Here is a 22,081-nt window from a genome sequence, read left to right on the forward strand (position 1 = left end):
TTTTACAGTGCAAATATATGTAATGAAAAATAATAATATACAGTGAGCACTGTACATTTTGTATTCTGTGTCACTGAAATCAATATATTTGAAAATGTAGAAAACATACAAAAATATTTAAATAAAGAGTATTCAATTATTAACTGTGCAATTAATCACACAATCGTGATTGGTTTTTATCACATGATTAATCATGATTAATTTTTTTTAGTGGCTTGACAGCTCTAGAAGAAAATACCCTGTGCTTATGTAATTAAAGACGGTATCATAATACAAACATACAAGGTGTCTGAATCAAAGTTGCACAGGCATCTTTAGTTCTGGCATTTACTATGTCAAGGTTTTTGAGAGACTGATTCAGAAAGATTTGGAGAAGTCTGGGTGTATGTCTTGTCCCTCTCAGTCCTGAGAGCGAACAACGAACAAAGCAAACAGCGCAAACAAAGACTTCTCTCCACCAAGATTTGAAAGTATCTTGTCTCCCTATTGGTCCTCTGGTCAGGTGTCAGGCAGGTTTACTGAGGCCTCGTCCAGACTAGGGGAGGAAAATCGATCTTAGATACGCAACTTCAGCTACGTGAATAACGTAACTGAAGTCGAATATCTAAGATCGAATTACTTACCCGTCCAGACGGCACGGGATCGATGTCCGCGGCTCTCCGTGTCGATTCCGGAACTCCGTTTGGGTTGATGGAGTTCCGGAATCGATGTAAGCGCGCTCGGGGATCGATATATCGCGTCTAGACTAGACGCGATATATCGATCCCCGAGCAATCGATTTTAACCCGCCGATACAGCGGGGTAGTCTGGATGTGGGCTGAGCTTCTTAACCCTTTACAGGTAAAAGAGACATTAACCCTTAACCATCTGTTTATGACACGCCCCCCCCCAAATCTCAGACAGTGTGGAACCACACTGGCGGTGATTTCTTCCAAGAACTTTAGAATAAACAGATTAATAAACACATGCACCTTTACATATACTACTAATTATGTAAACTACAAGACTTTTCACATTGAAAGGACAATTTTTAACCAGTTGATTCTGGGAAGCTTTCATGAGAGAGTGCATCAGCTACTTTGTTAGAAGCTCCTGAAATATGTTGAATTTCAAAATCAAAATCTTGGAGAGCTAAACTCCATCAAAGCAGTTTTTTGTTGTTTCCCTTGGCAGTATGAAGCCACTTCAGCGCAGCATGGTCGGTTTGTAGCTGGAACCACTGTCCCCAAACCTATGGGCGTAGCTTTTCCAGGGCATACACAATGACGTAGCATTCTTTTTCACTGATTGACCAGTGGCTTTCCCTCTCAGGCAGTTTCTTGCTGAGAAACACGACATGATGGAATTCTTGATCCGGTCCTTCCTGCATTAAAACTGCTCCTACACCATGCTCAGATGCATCTGTGATTACTAGGATTGGTTTGTCAAAGTCTGGGGCCCTTAGCACAGGGTCAGACATAAGTGTCGCCTTAAGCTGGGTAAAGGCCTTCTGACGCTCATTAGTCCACTTAACTGCATTCGGCTGGGTCTTTTTGGTCAGGACTATTAGTGGGGCAGCAATTTGGCTGTAGTGTGGTACAAATCGCCTGTAATACCCTGCCAAGCCTAAGAAGGATTGGACCTGTTTCTTTGACTTTGAGACAGGCCACTTTTGGATAGCATCCACTTTGGCCTGTAGGGGGTTTATTGTTCCTTGACCCACTTGGTGTCCAAGGTAAGTCACTCTGTTTTGGCCTATTTGACACTTTCTAGCCTTAACAGTTAGTCCTGCCTGCCTGATGCACTCAAAGACTTTTTCCAAGTGTTCTAGGTGTTCTGCCCATGAATCAGAAAAAATGGCCACATCATCGAGGTAGGCAACTGCATATTCTCCCAATCCTGCTAGGAGACCATCTAGATTCATAAATTCATAGACTCTAGGACTGGAAGGGACCCCGAGGGGTCATCGAGTCCAGTCCCCTGCCCTCATGGCAGGACCAAATATTGTCTAGACCATCCCTAATAGACATTTATCTAACCTACTCTTAAATATCTCCAGAGATGGAGATTCCACAACTTCCCTAGGCAATCTATTCCAGTGTTTAACTACCCTGACAGTTAGAAACTTTTTCCTAATGTCCAACCTAAATCTCCCTTGCTGCAGTTTAAGCCCATTGCTTCTTGTTCTATCATTGGAGGCTAAGGTGAACAAGTTTTCTCCCTCCTCCTGATGACACCCTTTTAGATACCTGAAAACTGCTATCATGTCCCCTCTCAGTCTTCTCTTTTCCAAACTAAACAAACCCAATTCCTTCAGCCTTCCTTCATAGGTCATGTTCTCAAGACCTTTAATCATTCTCGTTGCTCTTCTCTGGACCCTCTCCAATTTCTCCACATCTTTCTTGAAATGCGGTGCCCAGAACTGGACACAATACTCCAGCTGAGGCCTGACCAGCGCAGAGTAAAGCAGAAGAATGACTTCTCGTGTCTTGTTTACAACACACCTGTTAATGCATCCCAGAATCACGTTTGCTTTTTTTGCAACAGTATCACACTGTTGACTCATATTAAGCTTGTGGTTTACTATGACCCTTAGATCTCTTTCTGCCATACTCCTTCCTAGACAGTCTCTTCCCATTCTGTATGTGTGAAACTGATTGTTCCTTCCTAAGTGGAGCACTTTGCATTTATCTTTATTGAACTTCATCCTGTTTACCTCAGACCATTTCTCCAATTTGTCCAGATCATTTTGAATTTTGACCCTGTCCTCCAAAGCAGTTGCAATCCCTCCCAGTTTGGTATCGTCCGCAAACTTAATAAGTGTACTTTTATGCCAACATCTAAATCGTTGATGAAGATATTGAACAGAACCGGTCCCAAAACAGACCCCTGCGGAACCCCACTTGTTATACCTTTCCAGCAGGATTGGGAGCCATTAACAACTACTCTCTGAGTACGGTTATCCAGCCAGTTATGCACCCACCTTATAGTAGCCCCATCTAAATTGTACTTTCCTAGTTTATCTATAAGAATATCATGCGAGACCGTATCAAATGCCTTACTAAAGTCTAGGTATATCACATCCGCTGCTTCTCCCTTGTCCACAAGGCTCGTTATCCTATCAAAGAACGCTATCAGATTAGTTTGACATGATTTGTTCTTTACAAATCCATGCTGGCTATTCCCTATCACCTTACCACCTTCCAAGTGTTTGCAGATGATTTCTTTAATTACCTGCTCCATTATCTTCCCTGGCACAGAAGTTAAACTAACTGGTCTGTAGTATCCTGGGTTTTTATTTCCCTTTTTATAGATGGGCACTATATTTGCCCCCTTCCAGTCTTCTGGAATATCCCCCGTCTCCCATGATTTCCCAAAGATAATAGCTAGAGGCTCAGATACCTCTTCTATTAACTCCTTGAGTATTCTAGGATGCATTTCATCAGGCCCTGGTGACTTGCAGGCATCTAACTTTTCTAAGTGATTTTTTACTTGCTCTTTTTTTATTTTATCTTCTAAACCTACCCTCTCCCCGTAAGCATTCACTATATTAGACATTCCTTCAGACTTCTCAGTGAAGACCGAAACAAAGAAGTCATTAAGCATCTCTTCCATTTCCAAGTCTCCCGTTACTGTTTCCCCCTCCTCACTGAGCAGTGGGCCTACCCTTTCCTTGGTCTTCCTCTTGCTTCTAATGTATTGATAAAAAGTCTTCTTGTTTCCCTTTATTCCCATAGCTAGTTTGAGTTCATTTTGTGCCTTTGCCTTTCTAATCTTGCCTCTGCATTCCTGTGTTATTTGCCTATATTCATCCTTTGTAATCTGACCTAGCTTCCATTTTTTATATGACGCCTTTTTATTTTGTAGGTCACGCAAGATCTCATGGTTAAGCCAAGGTAGTCTTTTGCCACATTTTATATCTTTCCTAACCATCGGAATAGCTTGCTTTTGGGCCCTTAATAGTGTTCCTTTGAAAAACTGCCAACTCTCCTCAGTTGTTTGGAAGTCTTTGGAAGGTGGAGGGTGCATTTCGCAGCCTGAAAGGAAGCACATTAAATTCATACACCCCTGAATGGGTGATGAAAGCTGACCTTCCTTTGGCGGGCTCATCTAGCGGTACTTGCCAGTACCCATTGGTTAAGTCTATGGTAGAGATGAACTAGGCACGTCCCAATTTTTCCAATAGCTCATCGGTGTGTGGCTTTGGATAGTTGTCAGGACTAGTTACAGCATTAGGCTTACAGTAGTCCATGCAAAAGTGTATTTCCCCATCTGGCTTGGGTGCTAGAACCACTGGAGATGCCCATGCACTGGTAGAGGGGCGGATTATACCCATCTGTAGCATATTTTGGATCTCCCATTCTATATCAGCTTGGGCATGAGGAGACACCTGGTAGGGTGGGGTTCTAATTGGGTGAGCATTACCTGTGTCAATAGAGTGGTATGCCCGTTCAGTCCATCCTGGGGTGGCTGAGAACAATGGGGCGAAGCTAGTGCACAGCTTCTTGATCTGTTGCTGCTGCAGACGTTCCAAGGTTGTGGAGAGGGTCACCTCTTCCACGCCACCATCACTTTTTCCTTCGTAGTAGACACCTTCAGGCCACTCAGCGTCATCTTCTCCCTGGGCTGTAAACTGACAAACCTTTAAGTCTCTGGAATAAAAGGGCTTGAGAGAATTAACATGGTACACTTTAGGCTTTAGGCTGGAGGTGGGGAATGCTATGAGATAGTTAACAGCTCCTAGGCTCTCTTGGACCATGAATGGCCCTTCCCATGACGCTTCCATCTTATGGGCCTTTTGCGCCTTTAAGACCATAACCTGATCTCTTACTTTCAAGGAACGCTCTCTGGTATGTTTATCATACCAGGCCTTTTGCTCTTCCTGAGCATTCTTTAGATTTTCTTTAGCAAGGGCTAAAGAGTGTCAGAGGGTGCTTTATAGGTTGCTTACAAAGTCTAGAATGTTAGTTCCTGGAGAAGGCGTAAAGCCCTCCCATTGCTGCTTCACCAACTATAATGGCCCCTTAAACTCATGGCCATACACAAGTTTGAATGGTGAAAACCCTAAACTGGGATGTGGTACAGCCCTGTAGGCAAAAAGCAACTGCTGCAACACTAGGTCCCAATCATTGAAGTGTTCATTTATGAATTTACGTATCATGGCTCCCAAAGTTCCATTAAACCTCTCCACCAGGCCATTGGTTTGATGGTGGTAAGGGGTGGCAACCAAGTGATTCACCCCATAAGCTTCCCACAGATCTTTCATGGTCCCTGCCAGGAAATTAGTTCCTGAATCTGTAAGGATGTCGGAGAGCCAACCTACCTTGGCAAAAATGTCTGTTAAGGCCTGGCACACAGTTTTAGCCCTGGTGTTGCTTAGAGCTACTGCTTCCAGCCATCGGGTAGCAAAGTCCACGAAAGTCAGTCCAGCTTTCCTCTGGGGGTCTTTTTTGGGAAAAGACCCAGAATATCCACAGCTACTCGCTGAAATGGGACCTCAGTTATGGGGAGTGGCTGGAGAGGGGCTTTGACCTAGTCTTGAGGCTTTCCCATTCGTTGGCACACCTCACAAGACCTTGCCCATCCCCTTCCAGTGGAAGGACTTCCCCAACCTGTCTTTGGTTCTGTTCACCCCAGAATGGCCACTGGGATGATCATGGGCTAAGCTCAAGAGCTTTCCCCGGTACTTAGTTGGAACTATCAACTGTTTTTGCGGATGCCAGTCTTCCTGGTGTCCACCAGAAAGAGTCTCCTTGTATAAAAGTCCTTGTTCTACAACAAACCAGGATCGGTTAGAAGAACTGAGAGGCAGTGGCGTGCTCCAGGCCGCCGTCCAAGCTTTCTGAAGGCTGTCATCTGCTTCCTGCTCAGTCTGGAACTGTTCCCTTGAGGCTGGAGACACCAGTTCCTCCTTAGACTGTGGACTTGGGCTTGGTCCCTCTGGAAGCGATATAGGTGATGGGGTTGTCTTTGTTGACTGTGAACCGCTTTCCGCTGGTGCACTATGTGATATTTCAGGCTCTGGCTGAGCCTCTTGGGTAGGGTGGTCTAGTGCTTCTGCTAGTTCAGGCCCACTGGTGCCCTCTGGCGTTGGAGTGGTAGATGGGTTTGCAAGCGCTGGCGTCAGTGCTGGCAATGGTTCTGGTGTTTGGTTGCTCTTCCAGTTCCAGTTCTGGGACTGGATGCACTATGCCTGTTGCAGTCATTGGCAGGGGATCCGGGTCCAACACCTCTGTCTGGGTCTCTGGTAACACAGAGAGGGCCCTTGTGGATGGCTCAGGAACAGGGATGGGTCTGGAAACTTGCCTGGCTTGGCTGCGTGTAACCATTCCCACCCTCTTGGCCCGCTTCACCTGGTTGGCGAAGTCTTCCCCCTGTAGCATGGGGATGGGATAATTGTCACAGACTGCAAAAGTCCACATTCCTGACAAGCCTTTGTATTGGACAGGCAGTTCAGCTGTAGGCAAGTTTACAGATTTTGACATGAATGGGTAAATTGTCACTTGGGCCTCTGGGTTGATGAATTTGGGGTCCACTAAGTATTGATGGATAGCTGACACTTGTGCCCCCGTGTCTCTCCACACGATAACCTTCTTTCCGCCCACTCTCAAGGTTTCCCTTCGCTCCGAGGGTATTTGAGAGGCATCTGGGCCTGGGGATCTTTGGTGTGATGGTGGTGAAATGAACTGCACTCGGTTGGGGTTCTTGGGACAGTTGACCTTTATATGTCCCAGTTCATTACATTTAAAGCATCGCCCAGCTGACTGGTCACTGGGCCAAGGTGGGTTGCTGGAGACTAGTGAGGTGGGACAATATTGTGTTTGGGGCTTTCCTTGGGTTGTAGGTGGGGTCTTGGGTTGCCCTCGGTGATAGAGTTTATTTTCTGTTTGCCCCCTGTGATATTCGCTCCCCTTGCTAGTAGCTTTTTTCTTTTCTGCCACTTCCACCCATCTAGTTCCAATTTCCCCCACCTCGGTTACCGTTTTGGGCTTCCCATCTAGGAAGTACCTTTCTGTTTCCTCAGGAACACCCTCTAAGAACTGCTCTATTTGCATTAGGAAGGACAGCTGTGCCAGAGAGTTAGCATTTGCTCCTGATATCCAGGCATCCCAATTCTTTCCAATGTGGTAAACGTGTTGGGTAAATGACACATCTGGTTTCCACCTTAGGGCTCTGAACCGCTGACGGGCTCAGGTTTTAGCCCCATTCTGATTCTGTCCTTGGTTTGAAAAAGTTTATAGTCGTTCATGTTTTCCCTAGGCATTTCAGCCGCCACCTCTGCTAAGGATCCACTAAGCTGTGGCCTTAGCTCTATCATGTACTGGTCTGTAGAGATCTTGTACCCAAGGCAGGTCCTTTCAAAATTTTCTAAGAAGGCCTCAGTATCATCACCTGCCTTGTAGGTGGGGAATTTCCTGGGATGGGGAACAGTACCTGGAGAAGGGTTGTTAGGGTTGGCTTTTCCATCCTGCTTAGCCTTTTCTAATTTTAGGGGCTGCTGGTGGACCTCCCTCTGGAGCTCCAAAGCCCTTCGGTGGTTAGCCTCTTTCATCTCCATCTTTCTCCTGTGGTCAACCTCTTTGGCTTTTTCTTCTGCGTCCAGCCTAGCCATTTCCTGTTTAACTGCTTTTTTGGCACTCATTTTTCGGCTTTCTTGTGCTGGCCACACTACCTCTGCAGCCTACTGACTGGGATGTTTCAACTCAGTCTGCTTGGTTAACAGAGATTTTCTAACTAGCTATATCCGAGAGGTAGAAAGAAAAAAAAGCAATTCAGCTTGTAAATGCCTTTTGCTGGCTGTCTGCTGGCTCACAGCTTGAAGCCTCCTCTTAACAAAGACCCTTGTTAAAAACTTAACACCTCTGCCCTCAGGCTGCTTTCCAAGCAGCTAGAAAGGAGAGGAAAAAAAATCTTACTGGCTTTTGGTTCCTAGAAATCCCAACGCTGCTCACATGTCAAGGTTTTTTCCCCCACTTTGAACTTTAGCGTCCAAAAAGTGGGGACCTGCATGATCACTTTTAAGCTTAATTGCCAGCTTAAATTTGGTACACTGCCACCAGCCAGAAGTCTGTGTCTTTCACACTTCTGTTCCCCCAAAACCTTCCCTGAGGAACCCAAGACCCAAACCCCTTGGGTCTTAAAACAAGGAGAAATTAACCATCCCCTTTTCCGCGCCTCCCCCCAGACTCTCCCCTCCCTGGGTTGCCCTGAAAGGCTACACAGATCCAAACTCCTTGGATCTTAAAACAAAGAGGAATTAACCCCCCTCTTCCTTTCCCCCCACCAATCTCTGGTGAGTTTAGACTCAATCCCTGGGATTCTGAAACAAGATAAAATCAATCAGGTTCTTAAAAAGAAAGCTTTCAATTAAAGGAAGAAAACGTAACATTTATCTCTGTAAAATCAGGATGGAAAATGCTTTACAGGGTACTCAGATTCATATAGACTAGAGGGACTTCCCCCACCCCCAGCCTGAGATTCAAAGTTACAGCAAACAGAGGTAAAAATCCTTCCAGCAAAAAGACACATTTACCAGTTGAGAAAACAAACATAAGACTAATCCACGTTTCCTGGCTATTACTTACTATTTTGAAACATGAGAGACTGATTCAGAAAGATTTGGAGAAGTCTGGGTATACGTCTTGTCCCTCTCAGTCCCGAGAGTGAACAACGAACAAAGCAAACAGCAAAAACAAAGACTTCTCTCCACCAAGATTTGAAAGTATCTTGTCTCCCTATTGGTCCTCTGGTCAGGTATCAGCCAGGTTTACTGAGCTTCTTAACCCTTTACAGGTAAAAGAGATATTAACCCTTAACCATCTGTATATGACAGACTAACTCTTGAGTACTTGACTTTTGCAACCTGAATATTCCTTTTACACTTTGCTTTTGTGTGTGTGTGTGTGTGTGTGTGTGTGTGTGGGTGTATTTCTGATGGATCTCAGTTTTCAATTAAATTCTGATAGAGTAGAAATCATTTTTCCCCGGAGGCCACACTACAGAGTAAACTATGTGAATCCTTACACACGTCTCCCTCCTTAAGAAGTGGCGCCTCTGGCACTGACCCTCTCCCACCCATGTATATCTTGTTTCCTCCTCTCTCTCTTAACTGTCATGCATGCGGATCCCTGCATAGCTCAACTCTGTGCCGCAATAGACAATGTGCATCTCATATATGACTGCCACATAGCATACTCTTGCACCTCCCCCAGTTTCCTCAGTGGAATAGCACTGATTTCACCATTCAGGAAATAGGCTGGATTAGAGCCTTGAGCAGTTTATAGCATCTGAGCGTATGTCTACACTATGAGATTATTCCGATTTTACAGAAACCGGTATTTGGAAACAGATTGTATAAAGTTGAGTGCATGCAGCCATATTAAGCACATTAATTCGGTGGTGTGCGTCCATGTACCGAGGCTAGCCATCGATTTCCGGAGCGTTGCACTGTGGGTAGCTATCCCATAGCTATCCCATCGTTCCCGCAGTCTCCTCCGCCCATTGGAATTCTGGGTTGAGATCCCAATGTATGATGGGGCAAAAACAGTGTCGCAGGTGATTCTGGGTAAATGTCATCAGTCAATCCTCCCTCCGTGAAAGCAACGGCAGACAATCATTTCACACCTTTTTCCTTGGATTGCCCTGGCAGACGCCATAGCATGGCAACCACGGAGCCCGTTTAGCCTTTTTTCACTGTCACTGTATGTCTACTGGATGCTGCTGACAGACATGGTACTGCAGTGCTACACAGCAGCATTCACTTGCCTTTGCAAGTTAGTAGAGATGGTTACCAGTCATATTGTACTGTCTGCTGCTTTGGAAATTGGCAGTGATGGTTACCTGTCCTGTTGTACCATCTGCTACTGTCATGGGTGCCCCTGGCTGGCCTTGGTGGGGCAGGGACAAAAATGGGAATGACTCCCCGGGTCATTCCCTTCTTTAAGTTTGGTCTAAAGGTAGAGTCAGTCCTGCCTAGAATATCAGGCAAACCTACTAAAGAACCAGAGAGGCAAACGGCCGTTCCAGGTCAGAGCCTCAGACATTCCACTGAAATGATGAGCTGCATGCTATTCTAGGGGGTGCCCCTGCAACAACGCCATCCATTACTTCCCTCCTCCCATACCCCTCCTAGGCTACTGTGGCAGTTATCCACCCCATTTGTCTGATGAAGTAAAAAAGAATGCATGAATAGGAAACACTGACTTTACTGAGATAAAATGAGGGGGAGGCAGCCTCCAGCTGCTATGATATTCCAGGCAGGACTGAATCTCCATTAGACATTAAAGGGGTGGGGGGGAGAGGAGCGCAGCCTCCAGCTGCTATGATATTCCAGGCAGGACTTAATCTCCAGGAGACAAAGCTTTAAAGAAGAGAATGACTGAGAGTCATTCCCATTTTTGCCCAGGCGCCCCCAACCGACCTCACCAAGGCCAGCCAGGAGAACTCACGGGATGATGACGATGGCTACCAGTCCTATTGCACCATCTGCCATCAGGAAGGGAAGGGGAGGGGATGCTGCTGTTTAGCGCTGCAGCACCATGTCTACCAGCAGCATCCAGTAGACATACGGTGACATTGAAAAAAGGCAAGAATTTTTTCCCTTTTTTTTCTTTCACCAGGGGGGAAATGGGGCAGATTGACGATGAATATCCTGAAACACCCGCGACAATGTTTTTGACCCTTCAGGCATTGGGAGCTCAGCCAAGAATGCTAATGGTTTTTGGAGATTGCAGGAACTGTGGGATAGCTTGAGTCCTCATTCCCCCCTCCCTCCCTCCGTAAGAGTCCATTTGATTCTTTGGCTTTCCGTTACGCTTGTCGCACAGCACTATGTTGAGTCCCTGCTGTGGCCTCTGTCTATCATAGCCTTCGAGATTTTTCCAAATGCTTTGGCATTTCCTCTTTTCCAACAGAGTTCTGATAGAACAGATTAATCTCCCCATACAGAGATCCCGTACGGCATGGTCACCTGTGCTGGTCACCTGGGACGGCATGGTCACCTGTGCTGATCGACGCTTCACGCTGGGCAAACAGGAAATGAAATTCAAAAGTTTGAGGGGCTTTTCCTGTCTACCTGGCCTGTGCATCCGAGTTCAGATTGCTGTCCAGAGTGGTCACAATGGTGCACTCTGGGATAGCGCCCGGAGGCGAATACCGTCGAATTGTGGCCACACTAACCCTAATTCGAAATAATAATACCAATTTCAGTGCTACTCCCCTCATCAGGGAGGGTTACAGATACCGGTATTAAGAACCCTTTATATCGATATAAAGGGCTTCGTTGTGTGGATTGGTGCAAGGTTAATGTGGTTTAACACTGCTAAATTCGATAGAAACTCGTAGTGTAGACCAGGCCTGGGTTAACTAGAAAAATAACTTCAATTACAATAAAGGTTTCTTTACTGTGTGATGGTGTGTTATGCTCTTGTTATGGAGCAGGAAGAAGAACTGCTCACAATGAGAGGCCATTACAAAATGTCTTATTTTAAGCCCACATTTATACTTCATTGTCTATAATGCAGTTCTTTGAGTCAATGCAATATGATTATGATGCTAACTAAATGCTGAGAATAGCTAATAAGGATCTATGGACTGCACATGTTTTTATCTATTAACTGTTCTGGTTTGTAATGAACTTTTACATTTACCATCGTTTGAATCAAGAGATCTAACTGAAATGTCTTTTGCTAAAGAAAGAAGATGCCCACCTCCACCTCAGCTCCCGGGTGCCATCAAGATCACAGAGACACGAAACTATGCGAGTGGTGAAAAAATAGCTTTTACGTGCCTAGAGCATTTTGAACACCAAGGAGTGAAAGAAATAATGTGTGAAAATGGGAAGTGGCAATCACCACCGCACTGTGTTGGTCAGTATGGAAGTTTATATTTCTTTAGGTGCATCAGTCAGTGGAAATGTACAAACAATATCAGTAACAGGACAACTGCCATGTCACTGTTAGCCCCTTACACATTGTGGTAGTTAGTGTTCATGTATTTTGTTAAGAAGTCATTACCAATCATTCTGTTCACAAAAGCATTGAAAAATAAAATTAACAAAGTAATCAGACCTGTAATACTAGACTAATGGGTTAAAGGATTTGAATCGTATGCAGTATGTTGTTAATGGGTTAAAAATTAACTAGGGTCTGAAAAATGAGTATAGTAATGTCAAAAAGTACAATCTGATATCAGAACCTAATCATTTTTTTATCCTACCACTAAGGGTGAAAGAAGGGACTATTAAAGCACAGATGGGACTCTCAATGTTTATTTAATAAAATTAAGAGCTGTGAAAAAACATATACAAATATTGGTATGTTTTTTGTGTGTGTATACTGATTCTCGTATACATACGCACAATATTTATATAATTTAATGTTGAAAAATCAAGCATTCAAAAATTAGGAAAAGCCATAATTAAGGCTGGCTGTGCAACTTTAATTTAACCCCCTTGTGTGTATTCATTATGTTAATTTTAATTTCATGATCACACACAATTTTTTTTTCCACAGAATCTCTGCCTTATTCTGTGCAAAGGATAGTTGCTCACCTAATGAGCAGCCAATATTTTGTTTCATCCTCATTACTCAGTATGCGGCCTAGTATTTATTTACTGCATGCTACTCAAACCTTGCTAGAAGTACACAATTTTATATTTCCTCCTTGGTTTTTATGTGGTACTTATCACTATATCTACTGAATGCTTTGCAAATATGAATTAATTTATTTTCACAACACCCCTCTGAATTGTTTTGTGTATATGTGAGTGTATGTATAGCAGGAATTAAGAAGATATAACTAGTGACTAGATAATTAAGGCTGTGCATTTTTTTTTTGCAATTTAAACTGGTTTAAAATTCCTCTCTTTCAAAATTTAATTATTTAATTTAATCACAAAGTTTAATACCGTGGTTCCTCAGGGGAAAATGTATTTAATTTTATTTTATTTTTTGGTGGGAGAAGAGGGGAAAATGTTCAGTAACTTTTAGAGAGGGAACTTTTATATAATTTATAAAAGCAGCAAAGAATCCTGTGGCACCTTATAGACTAACAGATGTTTTGGAGCATGAGCTTTCGTGGGTGAATACCCACTTCTTCAGATGCAAGTAATTTATTCTTTCTTTCAAAATTGTCCATGAGATTCTAAACATCTTTTCAAGTCCCTGCAGCTAAAGGCTCACAGTCCCAACAAATTTCAAACCAGATGCACAATCTCAGAACATCAGGCATATGTTAGTTTTCAGAGTTGTTTTGTTTTTGTTTTGTTTTTTTTAAGTTAAACTTGAAAAGTTATTCTCTTATTCCTCACAAATTAAAGTAACTTTGTGGCCTGGAAGGAACTGAGCGGACAAAACAGCTAATGCCATTCTCCAGCACAGCCTTCCTGAGCTCTCTAGCCTTCCTGCTTTCTTTCAAAAACTCTTCTTGAGATTTCTCTTTCTTTTGGAAATTTGAGTATTCTGAAGCTATGTGGACATCCCTACTCTTTCTTTTCATTCTGTTATTTCTTTTCTGTGTATCTTAGGGACAAATGGTGTTTCTCCTGGTACCCAGCAGAACTTTAAAATTGTTTCTAAAAATATTTTAACTGGCCAAAAATATAACTCCATTCAAGTTGATGTAGAAAGCCTCACAGATAGCATTGCTGTACATTAGTCAAAACTAATACTTCTAATGCAAGCTGATATGTTTACATATCAGTTTATAATTCATTGTCTATTGCTTCTGTGTAACACATACTATCTCCTTTAGAACTAGAGTTGTAATAGATCCCATCCATTTTCTGTTAATGAATCAGATTCAGATTCTCGTCAGAATCCAACTGATTTTACTATATAATTCAGTTTTAGAGTGGCCCTTGCTGTCTGATAATGATCTCCTGATTAGATCCTTTAAAACAAAGAATTGTGAAGAATCAAAAATGGATCTAGCTTCTTCATAATATTATATTGACACCATTTTCCATTTCCGCTAACCCATTCAGGTTTATACTCCAGGATCAGATATGATCCTTAGCAGAACTCTCTGAGAAAAAATTGAATTTCCTCCTCCTCCATCCTGATTGATAATCAAACAGAATTTTGAATGGATTTAAGTGTCCCTCTCTTGTTAAACCCAATATAACTATCTAAATCCCATGTAATATGTTAATTCAGGAATACTTGGCAAACTCAACATAATTCACTGATACCAAACAAGTGCACAGAGAATGACATGACTGAAATCTCTCATTCATCTTGGGTAACCTTAGGAGTAAAAGGTCTTTTGGCCCCCATTAGAACATACCTACCTGTTTCATCAGTGCTCAAAAGTGATCTAGGGGTTTTGATCCTCCTCATGCCGAAGTTGCATCTGCACTATAATGTTTTATAGCTCTCCCCCAGGATAAGTGCATTTCCAGTAATTGAGCCTCTTCTGGTGTAGACTGGACTCTAGTATTTTTAGCATTAAATCATGAAACCTTTTACGTTACCATGCACTGTTGCAATTTCACTTGTTCTGGAAAATGAGTATAAAAACTTTAGTGTAGACAAAGCATTAGAGACTTCCTTTCATTTCTGAGCTCTTACAACAAGATGACATGACACCACGTGCACTGCACTGCTTGTAATGAATGTTTAAGAGACTATAGACATTTAATGGACCTCTGCAGTATGATCTAGAATCCACCTATTATTTGGTGCTTGAGGCAATGGTAAATCATATTTAGGGTGGATGAATCTAGAATGTTCTCCAACCTCAAAAAATCATCACAATTTATTTTCACTGCAGTTCACTGTTACTTTCTCTTTGAGTTTTAGACTATATGTGCAATTGACATACTAATTTTATTTTTTTCCAAAACAGAAGAAAAATTATGTTTCCAGCCACCTTCCATAGCAAATGGTGAGATTCTCAGTCTAGAAAATCAGAACTTAAGACAGGAGCAATCAGCACAAGTGACTTATCGGAATGGTACCATGTTAATGTACAGTTGCAACTCTGGTTTCATGTTACGTGGACCACCTGAGATAATTTGTAAGGCTGGAAGATGGACCTCAGCTCCTACATGTGTTGGTAATTACATTGTGTAGAATTTTCAAAAGCAGTTCATTTAGTGGAGAGGACAATAAGTTTCAACTGGAGGCTAAATTACATATACATATATATATTTGTTCAAATTTCTGTAAAAGCTTATTTTTCTTGCTGAGGGTCTTTAGAAAGCTTCTGATGTGTAACAGCTTCAGGATTTTGGGTTAAATGGTTGTTTTTTGTTTGTTTTGAGTAGTTTTAGTTCTTAAAAGCTCCCAGCTAGGACTCAGGAGGTCTTCATTCAGTTCCTGGCTGAAATGCACAAACTCCCTTTATAGTCTTGGACAAGTCTTTTGATCTCTGTGTCTCAGCTTCCCATCTGTAAAATGAGGATAATAGTATTCTCTATTTGATAGTGGGGTTGTGAGGATAAATCCATTAATAGCTGTGAGGCACTTACCTATTCTAGTGATAGGGCCCATATCAAGTTTCTACATGGACAGTGTATTTTCATCAAAGTTCTGTTGAAGGAAGCAGACACACCACTGTATGAGGTGTCCAGAAGAAGCGAAGCAGCTGCAATTATTGGTCTCAGACAGAGGCACAAACTAAATTTCATTAGTAACTGAACTCCTAGTGTATTTAGGGCTAGTGTTTATTTAATTTTCAGATGGATTTTTAATAGTGCTCATGTTGCAAGTTTCATCGCCCAATTTCCTGCATGTGTTTAGGTTTTGGCTGCAACTTTTATTTAAAATTAGGTATCCGTATAAAGAGTTACAAAGGGCTTAAGTAAAAAAGGTGGTTTGTGCAGGGGTTACACTCATTTTGATCTTGTGTCTTTTCAGAAATGCAATGTACAAGTGTTCCAAATATTATCAATGCTCAGACTGAAGGCAGAGTGAAGTATAGTTATAAGCCTGGTGAAACAGTACGTTATCAATGCCATCCTGGTTTTACCATCAGTGGACCATCAGAAGTTACGTGTAAAGCAGGGAAGTGGTCCACACAACCTGTATGTGAAGGTACAGTGAATAATTTGATCTAACTTTATAGAATCTAGTTACTCATTTTTTTAATTATTATTATTCTGGGCACTCAGAGACCACTTGGATGGGTCAGACAGATAGAATAGATTACAGAATGCTGATGCAGAAACAATAAGTAGCCAAATCATGACTGATAATTTCAAATACAGAGGGGATTGGGAGGAATCAGTCTTTGCCAAAAGGAGGAGGAGGAAATGGTAGAACAATAAATCTTTTTTGCAAGCTGCTAAGAATATAAATTTAAAATAAATTTTAAAAATATAAAATCTGTGTTCACTCTCTTCCCTTTTAATTTGTTACAATTCACAGGATGTACATGTCAGTATACAGAGCTCAGTTCAGTAGTCATTTCTTTCCTTTAAATCATTAAAGTCAATGGGTGTTTTGTCTGGAAATCAGAGCCTTCTTCATGTCCAACTCTGGGTCCTGTTTCTCAAGCAGTCAGGGATTTAAAGGCATTGCTGATCGAGAAAGACAGTGGGCTTATTACAGCATCAAGAGCCATATTATCACCCCTAACTGTGTCAATTCTGAAGAAGGTGGTAAGGGAGAAGATGACCACTGTTAACAGTGCCAGATCGCATAGATCAGAGTTTTCAGATTTGTCTGATTCTGACAGTGCCTCTATAGCTCTGGCTCTGAAATCCAGACCAGTCTAATTTCAGCTTCAAGGACCAAGTGGGTGGATCTGAGTATTTCACCAGATCCTGTGCCATTCAGGTCTTCCACTCTGACTTCGACACCTGCTCCAATTTCAGGTCCATCTTTGGATCCAAAGAGGACTTTTACTTCAGTGACTGATGTACAATCATTCAGTTATAAACACTCTTCAGATCTAAGTGAGAAACAAAGGGTATTGAGGAAGGCACTTCTCACCAGTTCCAAGGTCTGGATCATCTTAATCTGAAAAACGAAAGGCAGAAATTATTAGTTTCTCTCTTGATCCATCTCTACCCTCCTTCTCCTCCTCAGCCTTCTACATGGTATCCACAAACAGCTTTCTCACCATTTATTTCTCTCCACCCTCCAGGTCCATTGCTGTCTCCATTACACTCCATCACACATCCAAAATCAATTCCATTATTTATATGAAGATAGAGGAAGAATAAAGAGAACTGTTTCTTCCCAGTTTGTGCCTCCTCCTGTGGATATGTTCTCAATACAAGTTGCTGTGGAAACTGGCAGCCCGAAGCTCCATGGCCTTATTGAGTGCTGATACAGTAACTTTATAGCCATTCTCCATATGGATGGAGATACAATGATTTACCTATAAAGGATCTGGCTGCAGAGAATCCTTGCCTCTGGTTACAGTGGATCTGTCTGCATCTCAGACAGATACTCTGTCTGCTGCCTGATACTCTGTCTGAAGAAGATGAGGAGATCAGTCCTCTTTTTAAATAAAAACATGCTAACACAGACTACTCTTCTGATTTGTCACCACAAGAGAATGTCAGGGAAAATTCTACCTCTTCCCCTTCTCATGACAGCAGAGTTTCATGACCTGATGGATCACATGGTGTTCATGTTGAACTTATATTCCATAGCCATGGAAGAAACCTCTCCTCTAGTGTTTGGAGGAAGCTTTTGGTGCCACCTCCAAGAGTAGGATGTCACTACCAATTCTTAATGTTCTGTTGCAGCCTGCTAAGATTATTTGTTCCACTTCTGCCTCTTGCCATCTTATTTCTAAGAAGAAAGTGAAATTATATAAGATAATCAGGATGAGGTGTTTTCATATTTTCACACACATCCTGTGTCTAATTCACTGGTGGTGGCTGCTGGTAGCAGTTTGAGGACTAGACAAACATATTTCACTCCTGCTGACTCGGGGAGGAAATATTGATTCCTTGAGAAGAAAGGTGTGTTCTTCTTCCTTTCTTAGTCTTAGAGTGGAAAGCTATCAAGCAGTTATGGCCTGCTATCAGTTCCACCTATGGGGAAAAGATAGTATTGTTTCTGCAGGATTTGCCAGATGACAAACAGAATTTGCCAAATGAAATCCTAATGGAGGGTCAAAATGTAGCAAAATACACACTCAGGGCCTTCTTTAATGCTTCAGACTCTTCTGCCAGAGCATTGGCTTCTGAAATTACTCTGAGGACACATGCTTGGGTTTGCTTTTTTACTCTGGCTCTCAATACTAGAATAAAGGTAGAGGAAGTTCCCTTCAAAAGAGATGGTCCTTTAAATAAAAAGACTGACATGTTGCTGAGAAAACTGAAGGAGACAAGAATGACAGCCTGCTCTTTGTGTTTGTGTTTGATTTCTTCTATTACGATTATACTTTCTGCCCCTTCTTTCCATAATCAGAGACATTATTATCCACAAACTTCTTTGGCTTATTTCTCGTCAAATCAAAGATGCCGTCAACGACACGAGCGGGCTACATTTTTCCAGAGGTAACACAGGAAGAGGTTTTTCAAACTGAGGCCTAAATCAAAATAATCTGCCTCCTCCCTGTCATCTTCATTGAACACCAGGCTTCCGCTTTGATGTGATGATAAAAAGTAGAAAATGAAATTGCAATGACTCATCCCTTCCTCTTATGGAGAGAGGCTAACCAATCATTTCAGTAAATGAAGGCTTAGTACATTAGATAAATGGGTCATAGAAATTAGAGAGAAGGGCTATGCCATTCGGTTAGAGAAACTAACCCCTTCAAGTGCCCCATTATCCCTTTCCAGAGAACCATTTCACAAGGTTCTGCTACTTCCAGAAGTGTAGAAATTACTGCTTATATGTACTGCCAATAAGATATCTGAACAGCAGAGGGACCAGGGGTTTTATTAAAGATACTTTCACATGCAGAAAAAAGAGTGGGATGTTTCATCCAATTTTAGATTTCAGAAATCTGAACAAGTAGATTTGGATGTTTTGGTTCTACATGTTAACTCTGGCTTCCATAATGCCTTCACTTTTAGCTATGGATTGCTTTGCGACCCTTGATTTAAAGGACAAATATTTTCATATTTCTATCTGACACAGTCATTGAAAGTATTTTCATTTCATGGTGGCGGGATGCCATTTCCCATACAAGGTGTTTGCATTTGGCCAATCCATAGCATCGAGTGTTTATCAAATGTCTCTCTGTGGTAGCATCACATTTGAGAAAACAGGATATTTTTGTTTACATATTTGTATGATTGACTGTTGAAATGTGGGGCTACATCTGAATGTCAAAAAGTCAAATCTCTACCTAACTTACATAATTTTATTATTGTGCTCCTTAGTGCACATAGCAGCAGTGAAAAATCTTCTTACCAGAGAACAGATTTTTTTAAAAATAGCGCAATATGTTTTAAACATAAAATATGTCAAACTTAGAAAATAATTTTATTCCTGGGTCTTGCGGTCATGACTACTTGTATGACTCAATTTGTGCATCTCAAAATAAGGCCAATGCAGCATTGGATGTCTCAGGTCTACAAGCCAAACCTGAACAGTGTTCTAGCACTAGTCAGCCTGCCTTCTGGACTTGTGGTGGTGGTCAGTCAGAGCAGTTATCCTCTTAGGAGTCCAGTTCAATTCCTCCTTCATCATCAGTGAGAGAAAATTGAACCCCTTGGCTGAGTATTTTTTATTTTTGATATCTTAAGGCAGCATTCATTATTGTCATGTCACCAGCCAGAAGGGTGAGTGAATTAAATGCCTTGATGGCTGATTCCCCCTTTAAGTCTTTTCATAAAGATAAGGTGATTCTTAGACTTGATCCCAGGCTTTTGTCAAAATGACTTTCTGAATTTCACATAAGTCAGACAATTAATTTCCTGACATTTTTCCCAGGCCACATACTCAGAAGGGGAAATATGTTTTACGCACTTTAGATTCACAAAGAGCTCTTGCATATTTAAGTAGAACAAAAAAGGTTTTGAAAATAATCTAGGTAGTTCGTGTTTTATGCTAAAAGTTTCATGCATCAAACCTTGTCTCTCTAGACTGTTTCTAGAAGGATTTAATAATGAATTGTTGAATGTTACACATTAACAAATTCTTGTACCTCGGATACTTTGATCTCATTCCACCAGAGCTGTGGTAGAGTCTTTTGCTTGCCTTAAGCAAGTCCTTTTCTTGCAACTGGCAATGTTTCAATGTGGACTTCTGTGCACACTTTTACTAATCATTATGTTCTCAATTTGGCTTCTAGGGCAGATACTAGATTTGGTAGAGCAGTGGTCTGTGATGTCCTCCAGTTTATTTTCCTCATTACTTTTCAAACTACCCATAAGTGGAGATATGCAGAGCCACTGGAAGAAGAAATGAAGGTTACTTACTTGTAAAAGAGAGTTTTTTGAAATGGCTTTTCATATTCACACATCGCATCCACTTTCCCCTCTTTCTCAGGGTGCTTTTGGGCTGTATCTCTGGGTTGGCAGTGAAAAGAACTGAGGTGATAGTGTGCCCATGACCCATTATATTGCTTCATCCTCAGAATGTTCAGAGATGGAGAGGGAAGGTTTTAGAAGGAGTGTGCATAAGCAGATGCTGCTTGGAGAAGGTTCAACCATTAAACGTAATTAGGCAGCACAATACCCCAAATGTGTGAATCTCAAAGAGCTTTAATTACAAGCAAATAACCTCCTTTAACGATGTTAGTTCTGGCAGGACCTAACTGAGAGTGCCAATTCAGGACAAATTGCTTAAAACAGGGCAGTAACAACCAGTCCTTTAGCATCTAAAAGGTTCATTCATAAAAGGAAAAAGATATAGATGAGAGCTAGAAGTAGTTAAATGGAATCAATTACATACAGTAATGGCAAAGTTATTGGTTCAGGCTTGTAGCAGTGATGGAATAAACTACAGGTTCAAATCAAGTCTCTGGAATACATCCACAGCTGGGATGAGTCATCAGTCCTTTGTGTAAAGCTTCCTTTTGTAGCAAAGCCCCTCCAGAGGTAAGAAGCAGGACTGAAGACAAGATGGAGATGAGGCATCAGCCTTTTATAGTCTTTTCCAGATGTAAGAACACCTATTTGTCCTTACTGTGGAAAATTACAACAAAATTAAGTCTGGAGTCACATGGGCAAGTCCCTGCATACTTTCCTGAGTTACAAGGCGTATCTGCCCTCTCTCAATGAGTCAATTGTATAGCTTAATGGGCCATCAAGCAGGCTAGTCAGAGCTGACACCAATTTGTCTGGCGTGTCATCCAGAAGCATAGCATAAATTTGAAATGCAGGAAGTATAGAGCCAATATTCATAACTTCAACTACAAAAATGATACAGATAGCATAATCATAATCAGCAAACCATAATCTTGTCTTAGACACCCTGTTTGACCCCCCTAATACAAGATTTGGTGCTACTACAGGACTTTGGTTGCAACAATGATCTATATGGTCCCAGTTCATGTCAATAATGTCACACCTCCATTTATGTAAGTGCACTTTTTGATGGAACATAACATTTCATGAAAACAAGATACTACATTAATAGAGTTTCACTACTAGTATATATATTTGTCTCTCTCCCTTTTCAGATGCAACATGTAGTGCTCCACCTGAAGTTCCCAATGCTGATATTGTAAATAAAAAGGAGGGAAGGTATCTGCCTGGTAATAAAGTGCAATATAAATGTCGGGAAGGATTTGAAAATATGGAATCAAATTATGTAATTTGTGAAAATGGAGCTTGGTCACAACCACCAATTTGCAAAGGTAGGTGTTTGTATTTTAATTAAAACAAGTAAGACCAGGTGTGCTTTCGTGAGCTGGGACATACAATCATGGGCTGGAAAGGACCTTGAGAGGTTGTCTAATCCATCCCCCTGCATTGAGGCAGGATTAAGTATACCTAGATAATCTCTGACAGGTAACCTGTTCTTAAAACCTCCAATGATGGGGATTACAGTGCCTCCCAAAGTAACCTGCTTTGGGACTTAACTTTCTAGCTATGTAGACAGTAGTTAGGGTGGAACATTTGCCTTTCTTGTTTTACATATGACATTCCTGTTAATACTTTTCAGAATGACATTTGCCCTTTCCACAATAGCATCAGACTTTTGACTCATTCAATTTGTGATCCACTGTAGTCCCTGCATCTTGA

At 41.8% G+C, this 22,081-nt stretch overlaps 1 protein-coding gene across 2 annotated transcripts in view; it reads left to right on the forward strand.

Annotated features, from left to right (window-relative positions):
* Positions 1-22,081, forward strand: part of CFH (complement factor H) — a 99,476-nt gene that overhangs the window by 59,901 nt on the left and 17,494 nt on the right. For both annotated transcript variants that reach the window (XM_030573248.1, XM_030573249.1), the window contains 4 exons: positions 11,673-11,846; positions 14,827-15,036; positions 15,840-16,016; positions 21,517-21,693. In XM_030573248.1, coding sequence (XP_030429108.1) covers positions 11,673-11,846; positions 14,827-15,036; positions 15,840-16,016; positions 21,517-21,693 — 738 coding nt within the window. The remainder of the gene's footprint in view (positions 1-11,672; positions 11,847-14,826; positions 15,037-15,839; positions 16,017-21,516; positions 21,694-22,081) is intronic.

The sequence above is a fragment of the Gopherus evgoodei genome, chromosome 8 (assembly GCF_007399415.2).
Source record: "Gopherus evgoodei ecotype Sinaloan lineage chromosome 8, rGopEvg1_v1.p, whole genome shotgun sequence".
Taxonomy (NCBI): Eukaryota; Metazoa; Chordata; order Testudines; family Testudinidae; genus Gopherus; species Gopherus evgoodei.